We start from the raw sequence: 26,184 nt of genomic DNA on the forward strand, positions 1-26,184 counted from the left end.
GGATAAAAATAAAGTTTCCAACTCAAAGACACTTCGCAGCCCTCCACAGCTTTTTGAAAGGTTTAACAATACGGCATCTATAATATTTTCTCAGCTCCCTGGGCCCGTTAACAAGGCCAGAGCCACTCGGCCCGCAAGCGTGCGAAGCGCCCAGGCAGGAAGGGGACCGCAGCCAAGAGCGCCCAGCTCAGCCAGGGCGGGGCCGGCGGGGCGAAACCTCGGAACGACGCCCGGGACCACAGACCCTCGGGGCCGTCCTAGGCGGGGAGGGGGAGGCACCATGAGGGCGGCAGCAGCCCCGAGGGGCACTAACCGTCTCCCCCGGTCGCAGGGCCCGACCTCCGAAGGTGGCCGAGGAAGGCGCCGCCCGTGCCCTACCGTCCCGACCCCGCGAGCAGCCCCTGGACCCGAATAAGCCGGCCAAGGGACACCAGGGAGGGGCGCGCGGTCCCAACGCCGGGACGAGGAAGGGCGGCGGCACGGGCGTAAGGTCTCCTCGGAGCTACAGCAGCGAGGGCGGTGGAGGTGGCTACGGAGCGGGCACGGGGGAAATCGGGCGCCTCACCTGCTCCTCCCGATGCAGCCGCTACGGCTCGCTGAGGGGACAACATGGAGCCTCCGCCTCCAGCAGAAGCAGCAGGGGCGCAAAAAGGGCAAGACTGGGGCGGGAACGAACCAGGCCCTGGAGGCGGGAAACGGGCGTGGCCTGGGCTCTAACAGAAACGAGGGAGAAGGAGGGGCGCGCGAAGCCGCGAGAGAGCGAGAACTCAGAGGCTTGGCAGGGGTCGACCGAGGCGCAGCGAGCGCCTAGCGGACTGGGGCGGGAAAGCGCACGCGGCAAAATCCCGCCACCGCCCGACGCGTATGCGCGTGCGCTGGAGTCCGACACTGTCTGGAATACCTGGGGCTGCGCACTGGGAGCAACGGTCCCTTGGGAATTATAGCCCCTTGATCTCTGGTTACCCGCCAGCGGTTACTGTTTGGCGAACTCATCCGGGGCGGGGAGGAAGCGGAAGAGAGGGACCGGGATTGTCGCGGCTCTTCGACGACTGAACTACAACTCCCAGCAGGCCATGCGGGGAGAACCGAGCCGGCCGGTGGTCCCCGCCCAGCTCCTAGTCTTGAGGCCAGGCCCAGGTCCGAGGCCTCGGTGGAACAGGCATCGGGACCCTACCGGCCGCGTTTGAGAGGGTTTCGGTGCTTAACGCTGGCCGGAGCCATAGGTAGGCGGCTCTCTACCCTAAGGACCGAAGGGAGGCCTCAACCATGGGTGACGTGAGCATCACTGGTTTTTTAAATGATTTTGACTTCACAAGGAGAGGAGGCCGTGACTTCATTATCACCATTACAGCTACTCCCGATATTCCTGTCTCTGCCCAAGCCTGATGGCGCACCATCGCTACTCTTTAACAGCTAACATAAGAACTTCCAGGGAAAGTCCTTCCACTGCCTTTGTTCTTTCTAAGCTATGGCCGTATTTTGTAAACCTCTGGCTTCCTGGAGCTTGTCTTGAAGTTGCTTTGGCAATGACGCTCTTACTTAAACTGTATGGTAGATCAGTGCAAACACAGTTCTCCAAAAATGCTTTTATTCACACTCACATGTGATTGCAAAACTGGCAGTTGTCACAATTGGAGAATATTGTTATTTTGGATTTGTTGGGGTAGGGACAGTTGTCTTGGGGGTACGTAGCTGATGAGAGGCTAAAGTGTCTGTTGCCACCACCACCTCTTGCATCACCCTTGCTTCATTCACTTGACACATTATTCCACTTTCTTCTGTCTTACCTATTATAACCTACCCAGGAACTCCTTCCAGCCATCTCTATGCTGTGCGATGCCCTTGATCTGTGTTTCACTCCTGGAGTGATTAGGCCAGCAGTAAAGAAGTAAAGATAATTCTGCTTAAACTTACCTAAAGAGGTCCTGTTTTGTTTTCTTTTCCTCTGTCCCTTCTGATTCTCTGCAAATTCTCAAGGTTATTTGAATACCTCCTCCAGGCATTATATGTGAGTCTAGATTCAAGCTAAGCTACCTGACCAGCAAGAAACTAGATGTAAATATCAGGACAAGTGGTTACTGGGGTTTCACATTGTATGTGCAGAAAGCAGGACCTAAGAGATACTACTCAAATCCAAGGGATATGCGGCATGCTCAGAGAAAGGGGCCAGAGACTAAAGACTTGTCACAACTGCAATAAACAATTAAAGAAGTTAAACTGAACATGGTGGTGATGAGCATATAGTGTTAGTCGTTCAGTCACGTCCAACTCTTTGCAACCCCATGGACTCCTCCATCCAGGAGGCTTCTCCATCCATGGGATTTTTCAGGCAAAAATACCTGAGTGAGTTGCCATTTCTTTTTCCAGGGGATCTTCCCAACCCGGGGATCAAAACTGGGTCTCCTGCATTGCAGACAGACTCTTTACCATCTGAGCTATCAGGGAAACCCCTATACTCCCCTTCCCCAACCTTCTCCATAAGACTGCTCAACATCTAACTTCTGTTTTGCTTTTCTGTTTGTCTCTTCCCATTAGAACATAAGTTACAGATAGAAATTTTTGTGTTCACTGCCTGTATCTTCAGTGTCCCCAAACAGTGCCAGGCAGGAAGTAGAAACTCAAATACTTACTGAAAGGATGAATAAAGAAAGTACATGTTACACGTAACACTGCCCACTCACTTTTTTGTTCCTTTAATACTAAATACCTAATTTTTGCTTTTGAACAACGTACCCTGTTCTAATTTGTGTTAGTCACTCATTCGTGTCCAGCTCTTTGTGACCCCATGGGCTGTAGCCTGCCAGGCTCCTCTGTCCATGGGATTTGCCAGGCGAGAATCCTGGACTTCTTTGCCATTTCCTTCTCCACTGTTCTATTTTAAGGGTTCCCAATAGAGACACATTGAAACGCACCCTGTCAGGAAGTGACGGCAAATACTGACATTACATCTTGCTCAGTATGACATCATCAAGGTCAATATCAGCACCTCAGCCTTCTGCATATATTGTAGAAGTTTTCGGCACTTGGAACAACACAATACAAATTATACATAGGTTTTAGGATTAGTCGCAACTCAGAAAACAACCCCTGTAAACAAGAAGCCTGTTTTGTTATTATTGTTTCCTTCTCAAGTATTCATGGTTATCAAAACCCTGGAGATACAAAATGCTAAATATTGATAAGACTGATTTGAGCCTGCCTTCAGCCATCTCACTCATGTATGAGCAGAGGCTGAGCTTTCCTTGTGGTTTTCAAGAAGTAGGTGGCATATAGATATGTTTGAATGGTCAAGGCCACTGACTTTGTGGTCAGACTGACCTGGTTCTGAATTCTAGCTCACTAGCTGTACAGTTGGGTGAGTTAGTCTACCTTTTTCAACTCGTTTCATCATCATCTGCCAAATGACTTGAATACTCAAGCCACAGAGTTGTCATAGTTAGTTAAATGAGATATGTTTGGTAATTATGACTAATGCATGATTAGTGCTCAAAAATTGGTAATTATTATATTCATTCTGGAAAAGCAAAACAAAGTCATAAATATTCAACATACTAGAGTATGTTACAAAGGACAAAAATAGCAAAATTGTTTTCTGCAATAATATCCACTGTGAATCAGGTTCCAAAGCTTTCCAAAAACAGGGTGTTTGTTATGTACCAGGCACAGTGCTAGGCAGTAATGCTGCCACAGTACATAAGGCACATTCTTGTCCTCCAGAGACTCACAGCCTTGTTGGGTAAACAGCCAAGTAAATAACCTTCACTCACTGTGTTGGAACACACTTCAGACTCCTCTCCTACCACCTAATCGCAGAATCCACGTTTAAGCAACAATCTAGGCACTCGTAAGGGACAGACTGAAGAACTGACATTCCTGGGTGTCATTTAAATACCTTACTTTGCTTGTGTATAAAATGAGGGATTAAAAAAAAAAAAATGAGGGAATAACTTGTCCTAGTTTGTCAAAAGAAAAGTCAATCCTGACTCTTAGGCTGTTATAAGTTGAATATCAGGCCCTCAATATAGTAACAGAATAAAACCTCTAGATCTATCAGCTGCTTCGTTATTGTTAACTGCAGTCAACAGCACAACTGTCTTAATGCCTCAAAAAGACACTAGAAAAGATCACTAGAATTTGCTGTTAAGGAAAGGAAGCACTATCATTTGTGTTAAAAAGGGTGTGTGTGTGTGTGTGTGTGTGTGTGTGTGCGCGCGCGCTCAGTCATGTACTGACTGTGACTCCATGGACTGTACCCCCAAAGGCTCCTCTGTCCATGGGATTTTCCAGGCAAGAATACTGGAGTGGGTTGCCATTTCCTTCTCTAGGGGATCTTCCCAACTCAGGCATCAAACCTGCATCTCTTGCGGCTCCTGCATTGGCAGGCAGATTCTTTACCAATACACTACCTGGGAAGCATTAAAAAGGTAGACAAGAATATAAATTTGCTATATTCACCTTTGCATTTGCCACAAAAAAGCTCCTAACAGCAGTTACCTCTGTGAGTGTAGAGGGGGAGACCAGTGGGTACAGAGAGGTTAGTGATAGATTAAAACTTTATAGTATATATACTTTTGATTATAAACATATATGGCATGTGAATATATTAAATTTTTAATTAATTTTTTTTCCTTAAAAGTCAAGGAAAAAAAAACTGATGATAAAATGACCTGGAAGACGAGGTGGGAAATTAGCTTTGTAAATACCATCCTATAAAGACAGGACCAAGAAAGACTTCCCAGCTCAGTGCCTCGACAATTAAAATTGCTCAGCAAAACTCCTGAGAAATGGCTGTACTCCAGTGAGCACTAACAATTCCATCTGAGCCCTTCCCTGCCTGAAAACTTATACTGGATCCTCCTAAGCCTTCATTCTTTAGGGCTCTGCTTCTACTTCTCCATACTCTGGCCCTGAAACATCTCCATTTGCTCTCCCTTTTGTCCCAATTCAAGCCCTTGGCTCTAGCCAACCTGGGCTAACTACACCCAAAACATCTCACACTTCTAAGCCTCCAGTCACCACAGAAGGCTGTGTGGTCTTGTGTTGCATTAATGCAGCCTGTGGAAAGGAAGAGCAAGAGGGAATCAAATCTAGGCCAAGTTCTGCTGGACAAGCCAGCACTGAAGTGCATCATGGACTGGGCTGGGAGAAAAGTGTGCTTTTTTGTGATTGGTCTGCCCAGAAGGAGGTCTTATTGTATACCTGCAAAAAAGCACCCCTTGCATTTGCTTTGCACCATTCTCTCTTGCCTTTAAGGGCCTCCTTACCACTCCAAGCTCCTATGTGACTTAATTTCTTCATAAAACCTCCCCAAGTTACTATAACTCCATAGTGATTCCGTCTACTCTTAAATTCAAACAATTCACTTGTCATCTAATCATAGTGTTACAGTTTTGTGTTGTTTGGGAGTTGTTTTGGCTGCTATTTAATTTGTATTTTGTTTTAATTTTATGTGAGTATGTTCTAAGCCCCACCTAGCTTGTAAACTCAGGACAAACATATTTTTTGGATCCCTCCAGATTTCCCAGTATTCTGTGTATCAAACACACAGCAAATGACCAGTAAACATCTGTGCAACAGATCAGGTACATAAATAACATCCCAACCAAGAGTCATTCTCAGGAAAATGTACTGATACAGCAGATGGAGCAGGAAGGAAAGGCAGCTTCAGGAACTGGATCAAGCACAAAGGCCTTTTTTAAAAACATATTTATTTGGCTTCATTGGGTCTTAGTTGAGGCACATGAGATTTTTAGTTGCAGCATGTGGAATCTAGGAACACAGTTTCTTAGCCACTGGACCACCAAGGAACACCCCACACAAAGGCCTCTTGTGTAAAAACTTTGAAGGCTCTAAAGAGACCACCAAGACCACATCAGTGTCTTGATTTTTATCTTCTTTTCTCTCTTTCTAGATATTGAACTAGGGTTCCTTTCCAGGCAGGGTCTGCAGATCCTTGCAACTGCTGTCAGAGACCAGCATCATTCATTTCCTTATCCAGCACCTGATAATATAAATGCTTAAAATTTATGTATTTATCAGAATGGTAGATAACTGGTTTGATTATCATATTGGCTTGCATTTCTCTCTGTCATCCAAAGGACAAGCTGCTGCAGTATCAACTGATGCTTTAAATGCTAGGGTAAGATATTTGCCACAAAGTTATTTTGGGAAATATTCTTCTGTGCCTTTTTTTAAGAGTGTTTCAATGGCCAGAAGTTTTTTTCTTTTTTTTTTTCTCCTGTCTCGGCTTTACCTGACCTTAAAATCTGTCAAGGGCAGATGGAGTTCACCGCCTGTTCTAGAAGATTTCCACTGGTCAGATTGCTTTCCCTCTCTGTGGCTGCTTGGCTGACTACCTCCCTCTTCATGAGGTTGCATCTTTACAGGATCTGCTGATCCTGCAATTGCCCTTGGGGGTCACTGATTGCTGCTTTAGCAATAACAAGGCCTATAGTCTTGATTTTTATTACTCCTGGTCTACATTTCCCTTTTTAAAAGAATCATGCACACTGCAAATCATTTGGCCAGTTGTAGGTAGAAGGCTTTGAATTTTGCAAGCCAATCAGAGAAGCCAAAAAGAGTGAAATCCAGTATAAACTAGATAGTATCCGGTTTCAAATACAGTTTCCACTAAGGACCCCTTTTAGGCGACGAATAAATTCAATTATATGTCTTTTGTGCCACATTCTCAATTTTTAACCCCTAATTTTACCATCCTATAACCAGGCTGTTATCTTCTGGCTCATCTTTCTCATTAGTTTAGCTTTTTTTTTTTCGTTCAGAATGTGTCTTCTCTGTTAGTTATTCCACAGGGAACTGGCAACCTTGGGACAGACCCCTTTTGGGGAAGAGTAACGAGATAAGAACGTGAAGCAGGTTCTGCGGCTGCATTGCAATGTTATTGGAATAGTTTTTCTGTACAGCCTCTTTCTTCACCTACCAAATGGGAGATTGTACCATCTGTCCCTCGTGGTGATGGGGTATTAGGATATATCCGGGAAAATCCATAAATCACATTGCAGAGTGGACCTACACTGTGGTTGTAACCCTCGGTGTCACGAGTAGGAACGCATCAGACAAAAAACATCGGCTCTGGAATTTGTGGGAAAGATATACTTCACTAATAGAAGCAAAAAGAAATTTCTATCGTTAAAACACATAATCAGCCTAAGCTAAAGCAATCACAGAAAAATCCGTGGAGAAACACTAAGGCGCAGGGCCCCCCTCAACTTCGGCCGCAGTGGTGGGCGGAGCTTGGTGTTTGGTCACGCCCCCTGCGCCAGGTCCCCGGGGGGCACCGCCCACCCCTCCAAGGGCCTTGGCGCAGCGCGAGGCCGGTTTTGCCCCTCCTTCTCTGGAGGAGCGCCGAGGGACAGCTCTTGCGCCTGCGCCCTGTGTCAGTGGGCGCAAGGCTACCATCTCCGCCCCCGCCCGAGGGCCCTTGTGCGCCTGCGCGGTCGCTCTCCCGCCCTCTCGCGGTGCTCGGCTGAGTCAGTCAGTCCGTCGGAGTCTGTCCTCGGAGCAGGAGAGGCGAGGCGACTTTGGAGAGCCAGCTGCCGGATTATTTCCTCTCCCCTCCCTGTCTCCCGTCCCACATCTCTCTTCATCCCTCTCCCGCCTTTGCTCGCGCAGCCATGGCAGAGCCGTCGGCAGCCACTCAGTCCCCGTCCGTCTCCTCGTCGTCCTCCGGGGCCGAGTCCTCTGCGCTCGGTGGTGGCAGCGGGAGCCCGGGAGCCTGCCCCGCCCTGGGGACGAAGAGCTGCGGCTCCTCCTGTGCGGGTGAGGCGCGCCGAGGGACCCCGACCTCGGGAGGGGGGCCCTAGGGGGTCAGGGAAGGCACATCACCCTCGCGTTCTGGAGGCTTCATCCCCCGGGAAGGAGCGGCTGGAAAATGGGCTAAGGGGGAGGGGGGTGACAGGTCTTGCAGGCGGTGAGGAAATAACGGGGTGAGGGGAAAACAGACTGGGGGAGGGGAGATATTCCCGCGGGTGGGCGTTAACGCCGAGACTGGGCAGGTGGGCGAAAGACACCAGTTTGGGGGCGGGGGGCGAATCCGTCCTCTGAACCGGGGTGATTTAGTGGAGGATTAGAGAGACTGAGAGGATCGGGGCAGGTTGGAGGTAGGAGAAATGCCCTGTTAGGATTTTGAGGGGATGGCGGTGAAAGGGTTGGGTTGCATTGCAGGTTTGCAGACAGGTGTTGCCATAACCAGTCGTTCATGGTTGTCTTCCAGAAAATATGGGGTGGTGGTTTTTTTCGGTTGCCCGTGGGGAGGATGAGGAAGTTTAATGGAAACACTGAAGCCGTTTTCTGTACTGTTTTCATCCTCCTTTAGTTTTTTTTTTGTGGCCAGACTCGGAATGCCCGATTTTTCAGAGGCTCGGAGGCAGAAGGAGGCGTGATGAGAATAGCTCAGGGAAGATTTGGGAGGGAGCTGCTGGCGGTCCAAGATGGATCCGTGGCTGCATCTGCAACACAGCCTGCTCTTCACTGGCGCGGCGTGGGGGTGGGGGCACGAGGTTAGCAGCTTATATTCTAGAAGAGAATAGATAAGAGTTATGCCAAGCAGTAGACATGTTTTAATTCCATGCTTTTTGTTGGCTATTATTGATCGAAGTATAACAAAAGGAGGTGTTTCCCGCAGAAAAGTGGGAGGGGGAGAAAATTCAGACAAAGCAGGGGCTGGTGGAACCCCCTTCTCCTCGCATCTCTATGAAAGACTAGGAGGGAAGCTGCAGGCCGCTTTTAGTTTCCATTGTATACGCGTCTGCCTGCTGGTGGGAGCTGGCTGGCAAGCTCCCCTAGAGTGGAGATCTGCAGTGCAGATGCCTTCTTGAGGGGAAAAAAAAAGCACCATGAGCAGGTGGTGGTGGTTCTTAAAGGAACTCAGTCTTTGAAGAAGAAGAAGAAAAGCTTTTTGTCGAAGGACCATAAGCTCGGGGGAGTACAGATAATTTTGCTCTTTATTTAGCTACCTTAGAGAATTTTGAGACGTTTTAAAATGCTTGTCTATTTTGCGAGGATCTTGGGTTGATTTTCTAAAGAACAAAATTTATCTTAGCTTTAAATATATTCTCTAGGTGTTTTTCAAACAGTGGATTTCTACATAAATGCTTTGGTACCCGTTTGGATTTTCCAGTGTGGTTATGGACATTTCAGTAGAAACAGTTATCAGAGGAAGCTTCTGCAAGGCCAAGATGAGCTATCCCGATATAGGAATGAGGCAGCAAATTTAGAACCCCTGTCCCCTTTAAACCACTACCATTTCTCCTCCAAATTTTTGTGTTCTGGGCAAAGGTCCAAATGAATAGCAGCTTCCTTATATACTTAGCAACTTGGTGTTTTGGCTTTAATCACTTGTCATTGGTTACTCTTATGTTGCTGGCCCTTTTGTGCATACCTTTTGATTTTCTTCATTTTAAATTTTTGATACACTTGAAAAATAGATACTCTCGCCACCTTGAACTCTTATCCACTGCAAATATGTATTAATATTGTATAAAAATCATTAATACAGTTTTAGTGAGTTCAACTCAAGATCCTCATTTGTCAGGTCACTACCTGAAACGTTTAGCTTAAGACACTGTAATATATAGTCAGAATTTCATTGCCAAAGCTCTTCCTCCTTGCTACATCTTTTCTCCATCTCTCAGAGGAAATGTCTCAGGCTTTTGCACCATGAAAATAAGATGAAGTTTGTTATTACAAAATTTGACTCATAAAATGGGTTCTTAAAAAATTTACCTTGATTGTTTTAAAAATCGGTAGGTGTTAATGTCAACCTTTAGGTTCATTTACATTCACCAAGCTTCTCTTGGTTTTAGAAACTTTCAAAAAATAAGAGTTAAAAAAAAAAAGAAGAGTAAGTGGTCACTTGGTGCCTGCAGGAAACAATTGTGTCTTGACTGACCTGTTTAGTGACAAACTTTAGAAATTTAGTTTCTAATTAAAAATGATTGGTGATGGCGCTGTCTCATCCAGTGCATTCAGTGTTAGTGCAGCTGGCAGTGATGTATGCTTGGAGAAGGTCAGGAGCCAGGATTGGCTTCCCAGATTTCTGCCTTTGAAGAAGAACAAAGATTTCGAAGGCAGAAATTTGAGGTTGAAGTGAAAGATACGTAAATAATTAGTGTTCTTTTTTTAGGATGAGAGTTGCCTTAGATACCTGTCTATTGCCTGAACTTTAAAAGTGGTTTAATAGTTTACTGTCTGTAGCCTTTGAAATTCTTTAACTTGCTAGAGACTGTTCTTTATTATTGCTCTGAAAATCATGGTGCCAAAATAAAGCTACATTTCTTGTATCTGTTCATGGAAGTCAGCTCAAAGCAAAAAACAGCTGGGACAACTAAAAAAAAAAAATACACAAGTTTTTGCTTTAATTACTTCTTTCCTCACTCGTGAAATTGAGTTGTTCCATGTACTTTTTATGGCTTCATTTTTACACTTTGTTCTAACATATCAGTCAATCACATGATTATGTAATTTGTATTTTCAGTCTTAACTCTTAAGTAAAAAAAGAACTCTGACTACCTGTTCAGCACTGAAGTCTGTATTGTACACATGTCAGATTAGCAGTGAGTGTGTAATATGGTGATAAACACACAGACTTGAGTCCCAGAGGTACCTATATTTCAGTCCTGTCTATGCTTATTGACCATATGACCTTGTGCACATCCTAAGCCTCAGGAATGTGACCTAGACAAATTTGCTGCCCTTAAATCCTAACTTTTATTGAATAACAATACCTAGTATTTGATACATCTATTTATAGATTTAAAATACATAGATACAAAGAACAATTGAATAAGAAGTGAGAAATCATAAATCTTCCTCATAGTAAAGGATGCTCTTATACTTTGTTCTTTATAAAAGTAAATCGTTTGTTTCAGCTTTTGACCCCTCATATTTATAAGGGGTCATTCCTTTCACTCAACTGACCTGTTAAAGAAGTTGGGGGTGAAGCCAAGATGTTTCGTAGGTCGCTTGGCATCAGTATGCTAAGATATTTTCTGCAGCATGCTGACCATAAGTATAGTTATGATACATTATAAAACTCCTGTCAGGGGAAGCAAGAGGACAGGAAAGGGCAAGAATGGTCATGTAGTATGGTTCACAAATGCTTGTTGATTTGAATGATTTTTATTCCCCGGGAACAGAAGATATCTTTTAATGCTGTTTTCTTTTAGAGTCAGATTCACAAATAATTTAACCACTCTGATCAAACAAACCAGTCCACATATATTTAACACTTACACCTTCCTTAAATTGAAATCTCTAAGGAATTGTTTATGTAGTAGCTGGTAAAAGCATCGGTGTTTTTATTTTTATTATTTTAGAGATGGTCTGTAAACAAAATGAAACTAATATTATCGCTTTTATTGTATTCTGTGGTGGTGGTGTTATCCAGTCCCTCATTCGTGTCCAACTGTTTTCTGTGGTGAGGAAATTATATATCCTTACTGATCCAGTAGTCACCTGTTTAATCCTGTGCAGTTTATAAGCATCTGTAAAATGAAGCTTGGTAGTGAAGGAATTGGTGACGTGTCATTGAAGGGCAGAGGGAACATTCAGTTTTCCAGTTTTGTGTGAGCCAAGACATTGTTCTGTAGAAGGGCACTTCTGTTTAGAATAGCCATAAACCTAGAACTACTGTTTTTGTAAATCTGAACAGAACTCCAAATAAATGATTAACTATGTGTATTTGTTGTATGTACATACCTTATAGTCTGTGTCCAACTTTATTGTTAATGATGAATTTATAACTGCCTCCTTAACTGTACAGACTTACGAAATAAATGTAAATTTTGTAGTATAACTTTTTAGATGAAAATTACCAAGTTGATATTACGTTCATATAATTTAAGTCATTCAGGAGTTGCACAGGAGACTGACTGAAGTTTTATCCCGTTTATTTGTAACAGCTCTTCTAGAATTATTTTGGATGGTTGGGGATGTTACAGGTGTTTTTTATAAAGTATGTACACTAAATGGGCTTCCCAGGTGGCACTGTGCTGTGTTGTGCTTAGTCACTCAATAGTGTCGGTTCAGTTCGGACTCTTTGCAGCCCCATGGACCGTAGCCTGCCAGGCTCCTCCATCCATGGGATTCTCAGCAAGAATGCTGGAGTGGGTTGTCATGCCCTCCTCCAGGGGATCTTCCCAACCCAGAGATTGAACCTAGGTCTCTCACGTTGCAGGTAATGGATTCTTTACCCTCTAAGCCAGAGGGAAGTCCCCAGGTGGCACTAGTGGTAAAGAACCCACCTGCCAATGTAGGGCACTTAAGAGGTGCTGGTTCTATCGCTGGGTGGGGAAGATCCGCTGGAGAAGAGAACGGCAACCTACTCCAGTATTCTTGCCTGGAGAATCTGGTGGACAGAGGAGCCTGACAGGCTACAGTCTATGGGGTTGCAAAGAGTCGAACACAACTGAAGCGACTTAGCACGCTCGCATGTATATTAAGTAAATTTAGCTGTAATCAGTATTGCTTATGATTGCATCATTGCAGTGTTTTACTACATATCTGTGACTAGTAACATCTGTTACTAGAATAGGACATGTTACTCTGTAATACTGAAATTTCAGAGAAAATCCCCTTGTTTCTTACTTTTCTTTTTTTGGTTGTGCTCCACCACTTGCATGAATCTTAGTTCCTCAACCCAGTGACTGAACTCATGCCATGGCAGTGAAAGCACCAAATCTTAACCAGTGGACCACTGGGGAACTCCTGCAGAAAATCCCTTTAAATACTGGATAGGATGTGTGTTTCTGTTTTACATTTTGTGATGGGGTGGGTAATTGTTAACAGTTAGCTTCCTCTTGTGATGGTCTCTTTAAATTTCAAAGAAATATTCTTATCTGTTTTTTCCAGTCTATTGGTTCAGTTTTCCTCATAAGCACATCATCATAACCTGGGGGTGGGGGCGTGGTGGTGGAGGCAGGAGCTCTCTGACTTCTTCTTCACTGGCAGTTTGCCTTTGAAGATATATTGAAAGGTATTCTGAAAAACATTTTTAGCAAAACTAATACGGAGCCACCTGAAAGCATTTCAACAGTGGGCATTGTCTTCATTTTACATAAAAGGCAGAAATACTTGATTTATGTCTTACACTTGTGTATCGCTTTATGGTTTAATTTGTGTCAATACATTACCTTAATTCAACAAATATTTAAGCATACATCAAGCATTGTGGCTATGAAGTTAAAGATAGGATAAAACAAGGATTAAGGATCCAACTCAGTTCTTTCAAATACATACACTGCCTGTCTTTCAAATTTGAAACAACATGTGATAAAAATAGTTCTGTCACCCTCTTAAATTCAGTTATTGGTTAACCAAGTTCAGTTAACTTAGAAATCTTCACTTCTGATCCCATGGTTTCTAAGCCAGGTGGCTTTTTACTCCACTTTTCTACAGAAACTTCGCTCATCAGATACACCAGTTATTTTCCATGTTATTAAATCCAGTGGTTACTTCTCTTTCTCATTTTATTTATTTTTTAACCTCACTGTGAGGAGTGCGGGATCTTGGCTCCCTGACCAGGGATTGAACCCATACTCCCTTCGTTAGAAGCATGGAGTCTTAACCAGTGGACTGCCAGAGAAGTCTGTCTTCCTCATTTTAAATGCCCTCGGTTCCTCTCTTTCCTTTACGTAGCAATCAGCAAATCTTATTGATTCTACAGTGACTACCAGTTTTCCCAAGCTCCATCACTACTACCCTGGTCCAGGCTATTGTCCGTAGCTCTCCTAAATTACTGCAGTTGCCTCCTAACTGATCTCCAGACTTTCTCTCTTGACTCTCTTCAGTCTTTTCTCCACACAGCAGCTGGTGTGAGTCTGTGAAAAATGTAAGTCAGATCATTTCACTCATTGGCATATGCTCTAGTCACTTCTGATCACACTCAGATTAAATGCTGAAGTCATTAAACAGCTTACGCAGCCCTCTAATATCTGGCCCCGGCCTGCCCCCCTTGCTCACCTAGCTTTAGCCACACTGATCTTGTTATTTTTCACACTAGGAATACCTCTCTCAGTGTCTTATTTGCTGTTCACTGTGCCTAAAATCGGAGAAGGCAGTGGCACCCCACTCCAGTACTCTTGCCTGGAAAATCCCATGGATGGAGGAGCCTGGTAGGCTGCAGTCCATGGGGTCTCGAAGAGTCAGACATGACTGAGTGACTTCACTTTCACTTTTCACTTTTATGCATTAGAGAAGGAAATGGCAACCCACTCCAGTGTTCTTGCTTGGAGAATCCCAGGGATGGGGTCGCACAGAGTCGGACACGACTGAAGTGACTTAGGAGCAGTGCCTAAAATGCTCTTCCCTCATACATTCTCACAGCTCTTCACTTTCTCACCTCCCTTAGATCTTTGCCTGGCTACCTTATCAAAATTGCATAAGAGAAAAACACCTTATAGGCTTTTCCTGCTTTATTTTTCTTATGACTTGTCATAATCTGTCTTACAGTATTTGACTTATTTATTTTGTATATTGTTTGTCTGCCACAAAATAGAAGTTTCATCAGAGTGGAGATTTTTGCTGTTTTATTCACTGCTCTATCTCTGATGCCTGTCAGAACCTGGCACAAAGCAGGCCGTCGTATTTTTTAATGAGAGCAAAGACTTTATCATTATGGAATGGATGAGTAGATGGAGAACCTCTACTCCCAGGAAAATAATGCATACATGAAGTATTGCATGAACTTTCACAGAACTACTATAAAACTACTCATAAACCTCAGGTTAAGAAAATTTTGTTTTTGAAAATCAGATTGTTAACTTTGCAAAACCTTCTGCATATGGAAATTGATATATTCATTTCGGTGCTGAGGAGAGACTTTTCATATAAGTGCATAATACTATATCCAAATATAGTGTATGTTTAAGATTGTCTTCTTTTACTACTTACTTCTGGACTCTAGTATTTTCCACTAATGGCTTTAAATCCAGAAAATTATAACCACTTGAATGCCACATTTTGGTGTATTAGAGATTCACTTCTATTAAGTACTCAATAGTAAGCTAGTATGATGTGGCAGAATTTTAAAATGTGTTAAAATAAGTCTGATTTCTATCTTCTAACAGAATCTGAGATTTTTATTTAATATGTTTTAAACATTATTTGCAGAAGAGTAAAATATTCTTAACAACAGTAAATATAGCACTACTTAGAAGTTGGGTTATTAAAACATTTGTAACCAATTTACTATTTTTATGCTTCATTTTGTTTGTCAGACTTTCTAATTTTGTTTCCTTTGCAAGAAGAGTTCTGCTTATTTTTCCTCTTAGATTGCATATGCATTTACTCTACATATGTACAGAGAAAGCTTTCCAGCTCTTTAGTGTTACAACAGAGTGAGCATCTTCACTTCTCCTAGAGTGAAATGCATAACTACTACATTAGTAGGGCTAATGTCCAGACTCAAAGTCTGTTTCTGAAATAACAATTTAAACTCTTGCTAAGGCTCTATAATGTTCAAGCCTCCATATCCTGTGTCTTCTACTGTATGCTGACCATCATATTCTGTGCCTTATGAAAGATACAGGGACATGTAAGATGATCCTTAGCCATAAGGTGCTTCCAGTCCAGTTGGAATTTGTTTCCAATAGCAAATAAGTTGAATGGATATTAGATCTTATTTGGTTTATTGGTTCCAGAGGGCCAAAGCATTGTTAATTGGTCTATTTTTACAGTAATGTTAGCTCTAGTAAATTAAAATTATTAAAAATTAGCCTGCCAGTTTATGTAGATTCTCTCCCATGCCTTAAGTGGGGGAAATGCTTAGTAACTTGCCTCCAGAGGGTACAGTATAGAAGGGTGGGGAAAAGTACTACCATGGAGAAACTTGGCAAACTCTACCTCGGCCAGGGGATCAAGGTTAACATCATCACTGATAAGTCATATTAATAGTATGTACCTTGATATGGTATGACAAGACAGCCCTTCACCTCAGTGAAGGGTTACCCCTCAGTGGTAATCCTCCCTAAAACTCATAACTCCAGTCTAACAATGAGAACATCAGACAAGCCCAAATTGAGGGACATTCTGTGAACTACTTGAGCAGTCCTTCTCAAAATTTTCAAGATCATCGAAGTAAAGAAAACCTGAGAAATTGTCATAGTCCAAAGGAGGCTAAAGAGACATGATGACAAAATGTGATGTGGTTTCCTGGATGGGATCTTAGAACAGGGAGCGGGCATTAGGGAAAAGTTATTGAAATCTCAGGGAAGAATGGGCTTTAGTTATTAGTAATGTATCAATATTAGTTCATTAATTGTGACAAATTTATCAATACCACAATACTAATATAACATGTTAACTATAGCAGAAACAGTGCTGAATAAAAGCAACAATCTTTTCTGTAAATATAAAATTTTCTAAAATAATTTTTTAATAAGAGAAAGCTTTAATCATGAAATGGAGATTGTTTTGGGAGAGGCAAGTAGGTACGAGTAATGCAGTGGAGGTCTAGTGAGCACAAAAAGGAAAAAATGGCATAAAATTTGGGGAGAAAAACAGTCTGCCTGTTCCTGGAGCTCTGATGGGGGAGAGGACAGTAACTGGCTCAGTTTAGCAGTTTTTACTGAGATCCTGAGTTGCCATCAAGAACTGTGGTCATGAAAAACCAGACAAAGATAACACAAAAAAATAAAACCACAGGCCAATATCACTGATGAACATAGATGCAAAAATCCTCAACAAAATTCTAGCAAACAGAATTCAACAACACATTAAAAAGCTCATACACCATGATCAAGTTGGGTTTATTCCAGGGATGCAGGGATTCTTCAATATATGCAAATCAGTCAGTGTGACACACCATAGTAACAAATTGAAAGATAAAAGCCATGTGATACTCTAAATAGATGCAGAAAAAGCTTTTGACAAAATTTAGCACACATTTATGATTAAAACTCTTACAAAAAATGGGCATAGAAGGAACCTTACTCAACATAGTAAAGGCCATATATGGTAAGCCCACAGCAAACGTTATTCTCAGTGTTGAAAGCTGAGAGGATTCCCCCTAAGATCAGGAACAAAACAAGGGTGTCCACTCACCACTATTATTCAACATAGTTTTGGAAGTCCTAGCTACAGCAATCAGAGAAGAAAAAGAAATAAAAGGAATCCAGATTGGAAAAGAAGAAATAGAGCTCTCACTGTTTGCAGATGACATGATACTGTACATAGAAAACCCTAAAGATACTATCGGAAAATTACTAGAGCTAATCAGTGAACTTAGCAAAGTTGCAGGGTGCAAAGTGAATACACAGAAATCACTTACATTCCTATATACTGACAATGAAAAATCAGAAACAGAAATTAAGGAATCAGTCCCATTCACCATTGCAACAAAAAGGATAAAATATCTAGGAATAAACCTACCTAAGGAGACAAAGGACCTGTATACAGAAAATTATAAGACACTGATGAAAGAAATCAAAGACGACATAAACAGATGGAGAGATATTCCATGTTCCTGGCTAGGAAGAATCAATATTGTGAAAATGACTGTACTGCCAAATGCAATCTACAAATTCACTGCTATCCCTATCAAATCACCAATGGCATTTTTCCCAGAACTAGAACAAAAAATTTCACAGTTCATATGGAAACACAAAAGACCCCAAATAGCCAAAACAGTCCTGAGAAAGAAGAATGGAGCTGGAGGAATCAACCTTCCTGACTTCAGATTGTGCTGCAAAGCTACAGTCATCAAGACAGTATGGTACTGGCACAAAAACAGAAATATAGACCAATGGAACAAGATAGAAAGCCCAGAAATAAACCCATGCACCTGTGGGTGCCTTATTTTTGACAGAGGAGGCAAGAATAATACAATGGGGCAAAGATAACCTCTTCAATTAGTAGTACTGGGAAAACTAAATAGCTACATCAACACTTTCTAACACCATACACAAAGATAAGCTCAAAATGGATTAAAAACCTAAATGTAAGACCAGAAACTATAAAACTCTTAGAGGAAAACATAGGCAAAACACTCGATGACATAAAGCAAGATCCTCTAGGACCCACCTCCTAGAGTAATGGAAATAAAAACAAAAGTAAACAAGTGGGACCTAATTAAATTTAAAAGCTTTTACACAGCAAAGGAAACTATAAACAAGGTGAAAAGACAAACCTTAGAATGGGAGAAAATAATAGCAAATGAAACAACTGACAAACGATTAATTCCCAAAATATACAAGCAGTTCATACAACTCACTACCAGAAAAACAAACAACCTAATCAAAAAGTGGAGAAAAGACCTAAACAGACATTTCTCCAAAGAAGATGTACAGATGGCTAACAAGCACATGAAAAGATGTTCAACATCGCTCATTATTAGAGAAATGCAAATCAAAACTACAATATATGAAGAGAGTAACACGGAAACTTACATTACCATATGTAAAATAGGTAGTCAATGGGAATTTGTCTCAGGGGACTCAAACAGGGGCTCTGTATCGACCTGGGGGGGTGGGATGGGGAGGAAAATGGAAGGGAGGTTCAAGAGGGAGGGGACATATGTACAACTATGGCTGATTGATACTGATGTTTGACAGAAAACAAAATTCTGTAAAGCAGTTACCCCTCAATGAAAAAATTTAGAAGAACTGTGGTCACGAGAAAGAGTGGAAAGAATGCCTTTTGTGTGGGTGGGGGGGACTCAGTTATAAAGCAAAAAAGGTAGCTAAATGATAAAACTTACTTATTTTTGGCTGTGCTGGGTCTTGATTTCTGCACAAGGGCTTTCTCTAGTTGAGGCAGGCGGGGGCTGCGCTTCGTTGAGGTGTATCGGCTTCTCATTGCAGTGGCTCCTCTTGTTGGGGAGCACAGGCGCCATCTCGGTAGTTGTGGTGCATGGACAGTTGTTCTGCAGCATGTGGAATCTTCCTGAACCAGGTATCGAACCCATGTCCCCTGCATTGGCAGGTGGATTCTTACCACTTCACGACCGGAGAAGTCCAAAAATAATTTGTTTTAAAATTAGAATAGAAAAGATGTTTGAAAGAACTGATTAATTTCTCATTTTCATTATACTAATTTTAGATAAAATTTCAAACACTTCATTTTTCTTTATGTTCTAGAAGAAGCTTTAATAATCTGTGGAAACTAGCACAAGGAAAAAGCTTTGGCGCTATAGAAGTCATTCTACAAAGTTGTTCCCAGAATAACTTATTTCTCTAACAGTGCAGTCTGTATTCTGCTGGTGTTAAAGGATGGATACCACCAAAATAAGTAATTCATTGAAACTGTTTTTACTGCAGTTTAGAAAATTCAAACAATCAGGTTTATTAGTGTATTTACCCCCGATCTAAATCAAAAGTTGACTCTCACATCCGATCCAAAGCTTTTTCTGTCTTTCTCTCTCCCCCAGCAACCCATCTAACACAGGCTTGATAAGAATTTGGAAACCTCCACTAGTGTGCCTTTTTCCTATTTTTCCTCCCTATTTTTCCACTGCTTACCTACTCAGTGTGATGCTGGAGGGAAAGGTTAAGAGGTATGGGGACAGGATCTTATCTTCTTCATTCGACGGAGTTTTAAAACATAAACTTGAGTGCTCGCTTCGGCAGCACATATACTAAAAAAAAACATAAACTTGAGAGAGTAGGGGAGTATAAATGCAGGGTTGTTAAGATTTGCTTGAAATTAAGAGATCAGCAACCTAAAATAATCACATATATAATCACATATATAACTGCAAACCAAAAATCTGTAATAGATACACACCCAAAAGAGAAAGGAGGGAATTCCCTGGCAGTCCAACAGTTAGGACTCTGGGCTTTCACTGCTGAGGGCCTGGGTTCAAACTCTAGTTGGAGAACTAAGATCCTGCAAGCCGTGAGGTGCAGCCCAAAAAAAGGAAAGAAAAAGTAATCCAAACAACATTAAAGAGAGTCATCAAATCACAAGGGAAGAGAACAAAAGAAGAAATAAATCCGACAAAGACGAATACTGTATGTTATCACTTGTATATGGAATCTAACAAAATTGAATATAACAAAACAGACTCAGAGAACAATCTAGTGGTTACCAGTCAGGAAAGGGAAAGGGGTGGGGCAACATGTAGGAGTAGATGAAGAGGTACAAACTACTATGAATAAAATAAATAAGCCACACGGATATATCATACAGCACAAGGAATATTATAACCAATTTTAAAAATAACCTTATCATATTGTTACTTTATTTTGGCCACACTTCATGGTATGTGGGATCCTAGTTCCCTAACCAGTGATCTTAAGCCCCTTCAGTGGAAGCACAGAGGCTTAACCACTGGACTGCCAGGAAAGTCCCTAAAATAACTTTAAATGAAGTATAATCTATAAAAATTTTGAACCAGTGACACTAAATCCTTAGTTTATATAACTAACCCATGAGAAATAAGATTCAGTAAATAATAAAATAATCATAGAGCTTGAAAATATATAAACAGATGAAAGAGAGGATCGGGGCTCTGGAAAAGTCTATTGCTCAACTTTTCTCATTACTTAAAATTATTTACTCAAAATCATTTACTCAGAAAGAACCCTATCATGATAAAGATGCACATGTATGCAGAAGATATATGTGAAAAGTTAAATAAAATTAATTCATGAAATGTTAATGGAAACAAAGCAGTATTTCTAAATGTTAAGTGTATTACTTTGTATAATTGAAGTGTATTACTTAGTATTTCTAAATGTTAAGTGTATTACTTTGTATAATTTGATTCTGAGTTCATATGTAATTAATAAACTGAATGTCATAAGTATAACCACCACAAAAATATGTATACATAAACTTGATTAGTAAATTTTCAGATAAGTACCGCATACATTCAGTTCAGTTCAGTCGCTCAGTCGTGTCCGACTCTTTGCGACCCCATGAATCACAGCACACCAGGCCTCCCTGTCCATCACCAACTCCCTGAGTTTACTCAAACTCATGCCCATCGAGTCGGTGATGCCATCCAGCCATCTCATCCTCTGTCGTCCCCTTCTCCTCCTGCCCCCAATCCCTCCCAGCATCAGGGTCTTTTCCAATGAGTCCACTCTTCGCATGAGGTGGCCAAAGTACTGGAGTTTCAGCTTCAGCATCAGTCCTTCCAATGAACACCCAAGACTGATCTCCTTTAGGATGGACTGGTTGGATCTCCTTGCAGTCCAAGGGATTCTCAAGAGTCTTCTCCAAAATCACAGTTCAAAAGCATCAATTCTTCGGCACTCAGCTTTCTTCACAGTCCAACTCTGACATCCATACATGACCACATACATTACATTACAGACCAGCAAAAGAGACAAGTGATCTCTCTGGTAGGCAGATAGAGAAGAAGCATTGGCTTTCAAAAAACATTCAGGTTTAAATCTTGATTCTGACATTTATAAGCTTCAGTTTTTGTTAAGGATTTGATTTGATATGTATATAAATACTTAATTCAGTGTCTATCATAGACACTTGGGACTCAGCAAGTGAAATGTAGCTCTGTTTTCAAAGAGAAGGGTTTTTTTGTTGTTTGTTTGTTGTAGTTTTGACAGTTTGTTAAAGCTTAAAGTATTATGAAAGTTGAAAATCCAGTGGTGTAAAGACTAGTAAGATTATCCACTAAACGGTTTCATTGAGAGACCTGCTAGAGATCCTATTTAAGGTGTCCTTTTTCTCCCTCTAAGGTAACTAATCCATTTCATGTAGGTGGGAAGCACAGGTATGTGTTAGGAATTATAAGAAAAATGTATGTTCATAATAGAAAATTTAGTAAACAAAAATATAAGGAAAATGAAAAACCAATGGGTATGGGGAATACGTGTAAATCTATGGCTGATTCATATCAATGTATAACAAAACCCACTGAAATGTTGTGAAGTAATTAGCCTCCAACTAATAAAAAAAAAAAAATCAATGGGTAGCATATACCTTTCATTTTGTAACAATAATCTCTTGAAATAATACATGTTCCTCATATTAAAAAACTCAAAGCAAGAAAAAAACTCATAATCCCTCTGCTCAGAGAGTAAATATCATTATCCATTTTTCTTCTTGAATGAATTTGTATTTTTTACCGAAATGGGGTCACATTATTTAAATTACTTTTATAATGCTCTTTTTTATTCATTGTATTATCAGCATCATTTAGTATGAATAAATTCTCATCAACAGTACGATTTTTTTTTTCATTTATTTTTATTAGTTGGAGGCTAATTACTTTACAGTATTGTAGTGGTTTTTGTCATATATTGACAGGAATCAGCCATGGATTTACATGTATTCCCCATCCCAATCCCCCCTCCCAACAGTACAATTTTTAATGAGTAATATCCCATTGTATGGATATATTAAAAACTATTTAAGCAGTCCCTAGTAACTTTTATTAAATTCCCTTAATGTTTGTGATGAACAGTCTTATAACTACATATAGGCACAGATTTATTCTTTTACTTATAAATATGATTACATATTGAAATTAGGTTTCATCAGGTCCACTTGTGGTCTTTTATCCGTTATCTTCTAGCAACTTCCTGGACTTTTTTCCTGCAAATATTGCTTCTTTTTCATATTCAGCCTTTTTCCTTCTACTTGCACCATTCTCTATATAAATACACTTGTCATTTCTATTCCTAAAAAATCTCTCTCTCAACTCTGCCTCTCCCTCCCACTGCAGCCCAGTTTTCAGTCCCTTCTCTTTATCATCCATACTCTGCACACTTGCTTTCAGTGTTTTTAAACTTAGGTTCACTCCTGTTTTCAGTGGTTGGCCCCCTCCTCCCTCTAACCATAGAGTCATCAGTGCTGAATTACTTGATTACTTAAGTTCAGTGACCCGTTTCAAAGTCTTCACCACTCCTTGGCTTTTAACTCTGTTAATCATTCTCTAAAGCTTTCTTCAGGTGACAAAACATTTTCCCCCACATTGACTCCTTTCTATCTCCTTCACTAGTGATTCTTTTTTGAGTCTCTGTAAATATTGGTTGTGTATCTCAAGATTCCATTGTTAACACCTCTTTGATTCTCCCTGGACAAATTCATTCACCCCAGTGGTGTCACTTCTCACCCCGGTGTTAGCTCCTAGATATTTACCTGTAACCCTTACCTGTCTCCTGAGTCTGTTCATATTGGTAAACAGTTTCCACTTAGATATTCCTTATTGTTGTTCAGTTGCTAAGTCATATCTGACTCTCTGCAACACCATGGACTGTGTAGCGTGCCAGGCTCCTGTCTTCCACTACCTCCCAGAGTTTGCTCAAAGTCATGTCCATTGAATTGTGATGCTATCTAACCATCTCATCCTCTGCTGCCCCCTTTTCCTTTTGTCTTCAATCTTTCCCAGCATCAAGGTCTTTTCCAGTGAGTCAGCTCTGTGCATCTAGTGGCCAGAGTATTGGAGTTTCAACATCAGTCCTTCCTATGCATAATCAGGTTGGATTTCTTTTAGGATTGACTGGTTTGATCTCCTTGCAGTACAAGGGACTCTAAAGAGTCGTCTCCAGCACCACAATTCAGATGCATCAATTCTTCGGCACTTAGCCTTCTTTATGGACCAACTCTCACATCTGTACATGACTACTAGAAAAACCATAGCTTTTGGTTTTTGACTATATAAGATATGCCTTTGTTGTTGTTGTTCAGTTGCTCAGTTGTGTCTGACTCTTTGCAACCCCATGGACTGCAGCACTCCAGGCTTCTCATCCTTTACCATCTCCCAGAGCTTGCTCAAACTCACGTCCACTGAATTGATGATACCATCCAACCTTCTCAACTTTTGTCATCCCCTTCGCCTCCTGCCTTCAGTCTTTCCCAGCATCAGGGTCTTTTCAAATGAGTCCGCTCTTCACATCAGGTGGCCAAAGTATTGGAGCTTCAGCTTCAGCATCCGTCCTTCATGAATATTCAAGATGAATTTCCTTTAGGACTGACTGGTTTGATCTCCTTGCAGTCCAAGGGACTCTCAAGAGTCTTCTCCAACACCACAGTTCAAAAGCATCAGTTCTTCAGTGCTCAACTTTCTTTATGGTCCAACTCTCACATCCATACATGACTACTGGAAAAACCTTAATTTTGACTATACAGATCTTTGTTGGGAAAGTAATGTCTCTGCTTTTTAATATGCTGTCTAGGTTTGTCATAGCTTTTCAAGGATAAAACTTTGTCATAGATATGCCTTAGACAGCTTATTTCTTAGTGGAAATTAATACAAAGAATTCCTCCTCATACCCTAGCAAGCCACATTTCATGTAGTTCTTCAGTCCTTTGACTTTTGCTTCTCCAGTCTCCAACATCCAGTGATTCAAAATCCTGTCCATTCTTTCCTGTCATGTCCATCCCTGCATTCCCATCCTCACTGCCTTAGTTTAAGCCCTCATGTCTTGCCAAGATTATGCAGGAACTTTTCAATTAAATCCATACTTTACCCCTGATAGCTCAGTTGGTAAAGAATCTGCCTGCAATGCAGGAGACCCCAGTTCAATTCCTGGGTGGGGAAGATCCCCTGGAGAAGGGATAGGCTACCCACTCCGGTATTCTTGGTCTTCCCTTATGGCTCAGCTGGCAAAGAATCTGTCTGCAATGTGGGAGACCTGGGTTCAATCCCTGGGTTGGGAAGATCCCATGGAGAAGGGAAAGGCTACCCACTCCAGTATTTTGGCCTGGAGAAGTCCATGGGATCGCAGAGTCTGACACAACTGAGCAACTTTCATTTTCACTTTACCCTGCTGCCAGAGTTCTTTAAAACACATGGGATATTGTCAATCCCTTACCTTCACTGATTCCGCATTACACATCATATGATATAATTCAAATTTCATTGTATGATATTTAAAGCTATTTGGAATCTGGCCAGATGTTCCTTCTCTCCAGACTGCCTTCCCTTGTCTTGTTCACCTGATGAACATCATCTCTTCTGCCTCTACTGTATGCATTCTTCCCATAATGCAAACAGCTTTACTGGTTTGTCTTTTTCAGTTGCTTGTGGGCACAACCATCATCTCTGCACTGTTACAGTGCCTAGACCTAGTTACTGGTAGGTAATATTTGATTTAATTATTAGTATTTGTGAATTAAGATCACCTTTTTTGGGTGCAGTTGCCTGCATCAATATGGCATATGAATACAATATGGTTTTGTAAGTTAGAAGAGCTCTTGCAATATTGTTGCAAACTACTTCTGGTTATCTGTGTCCTGTATCAGAATAGATGCTGTTGCATAAAAATTTGTGTGTTGAAATTTTCCATTAGGAGGGTGTCAGGTGGAAATGAACAGGTAGGTTCATGGGATCTTTTTTAGCATCGGGCTTACTTAGCATTTAGATTTTCAGGTTTATTCATTTGGCAGAGATTTAATGTTGAAGATAATTGCATATCGACATTAACCTATTTGGAAATATTAAATAGAAATGTTTGTTTTAAGAAAGAAAAGAGTACTGTTTTTCAGTGATAGGAGTAAATGTGATGCTTCATTTTAAGATAATTAAAAAACAGTGAATTTTTAAATTCTGGTCTTGAGTTACCAAATTACTGCCTCTTGTCCACTAAATTCTGCCTTGGTGTTAACATGCTCTGTATCTGTCAACTGAATAGTTTTTTTTTTTTTAATTGAAGTATAGTTCATGTACAATATTATGTAAATTACAGATGTTCAATACAATGATTCACAATTTTTAAAGGTTAAACTCCATTTGTAGTTCCTATAAAATATAGGCTATATTCCCTGTGTTCCATTTAGATTAGTATTTACAGATATTGCAATGGCCCAGTCCTTTAAAGCAATCTTCTCATTTTAAGTATATTTCTGATATTTGTGAAAACCTTTTTATAATTACAAGAAAAAAAGGAGTTAAGTAAAGATCAGTATACTTAGGGGTACTTTTTCAGGGTTTTGTTTTTCACATGCTGTTTTATTAATTTTTTTTCCATTTTTACTGAAGGCAATTTATATTCTTCATTTAATTTTTTTTTAAGGCCAAAGGTTGTAATGAAAAGCAAATCTCCCTCCTGCCCTAGACCTCAAAGTTCCTTTTGTTGCCAGTTAACAAATGGAAGCACAATGTATGCACGTCAGTACTTTGCTTTTCAATTAAATATATCAACGTACATAGCTGTACCTCATTGTTTTTTGTAGCAGCAAGTATTCCATTATCTGGAGGTTACTATTTAACTAGGCTTTTATCGATGGTCATTTAGATTATTTCTGGTGTTTATAATC

The 26,184-nt window shown here is 41.0% G+C and overlaps 2 protein-coding genes across 4 annotated transcripts in view; one reads left to right on the forward strand and one right to left on the reverse strand.

The window, feature by feature from the left end:
- ATL3 (atlastin GTPase 3) overlaps positions 1-866 on the reverse strand; it is a 41,490-nt gene extending 40,624 nt beyond the window's left edge. Inside the window, exon 1 of the mRNA XM_043451598.1 lies at positions 566-866. Within this exon, the coding sequence (XP_043307533.1) occupies positions 566-611 (46 nt within the window). The 5' untranslated portion in view covers positions 612-866. The remainder of the gene's footprint in view (positions 1-565) is intronic.
- Positions 867-7,446: 6,580 nt separating this feature from the next.
- RTN3 (reticulon 3) overlaps positions 7,447-26,184 on the forward strand; it is a 59,594-nt gene continuing 40,856 nt past the window's right edge. Inside the window, exon 1 of one of the 3 annotated variants that reach the window (XM_043452282.1) lies at positions 7,447-7,779. In XM_043452282.1, coding sequence (XP_043308217.1) covers positions 7,635-7,779 — 145 coding nt within the window. In that variant the 5' untranslated portion in view covers positions 7,447-7,634. The remainder of the gene's footprint in view (positions 7,780-26,184) is intronic. The other 2 variants (XM_043452283.1, XM_043452284.1) reach the window with 2 other exon arrangements.

The sequence above is a fragment of the Cervus canadensis genome, chromosome 29 (assembly GCF_019320065.1).
Source record: "Cervus canadensis isolate Bull #8, Minnesota chromosome 29, ASM1932006v1, whole genome shotgun sequence".
Classification (NCBI taxonomy): Eukaryota; Metazoa; Chordata; class Mammalia; order Artiodactyla; family Cervidae; genus Cervus; species Cervus canadensis.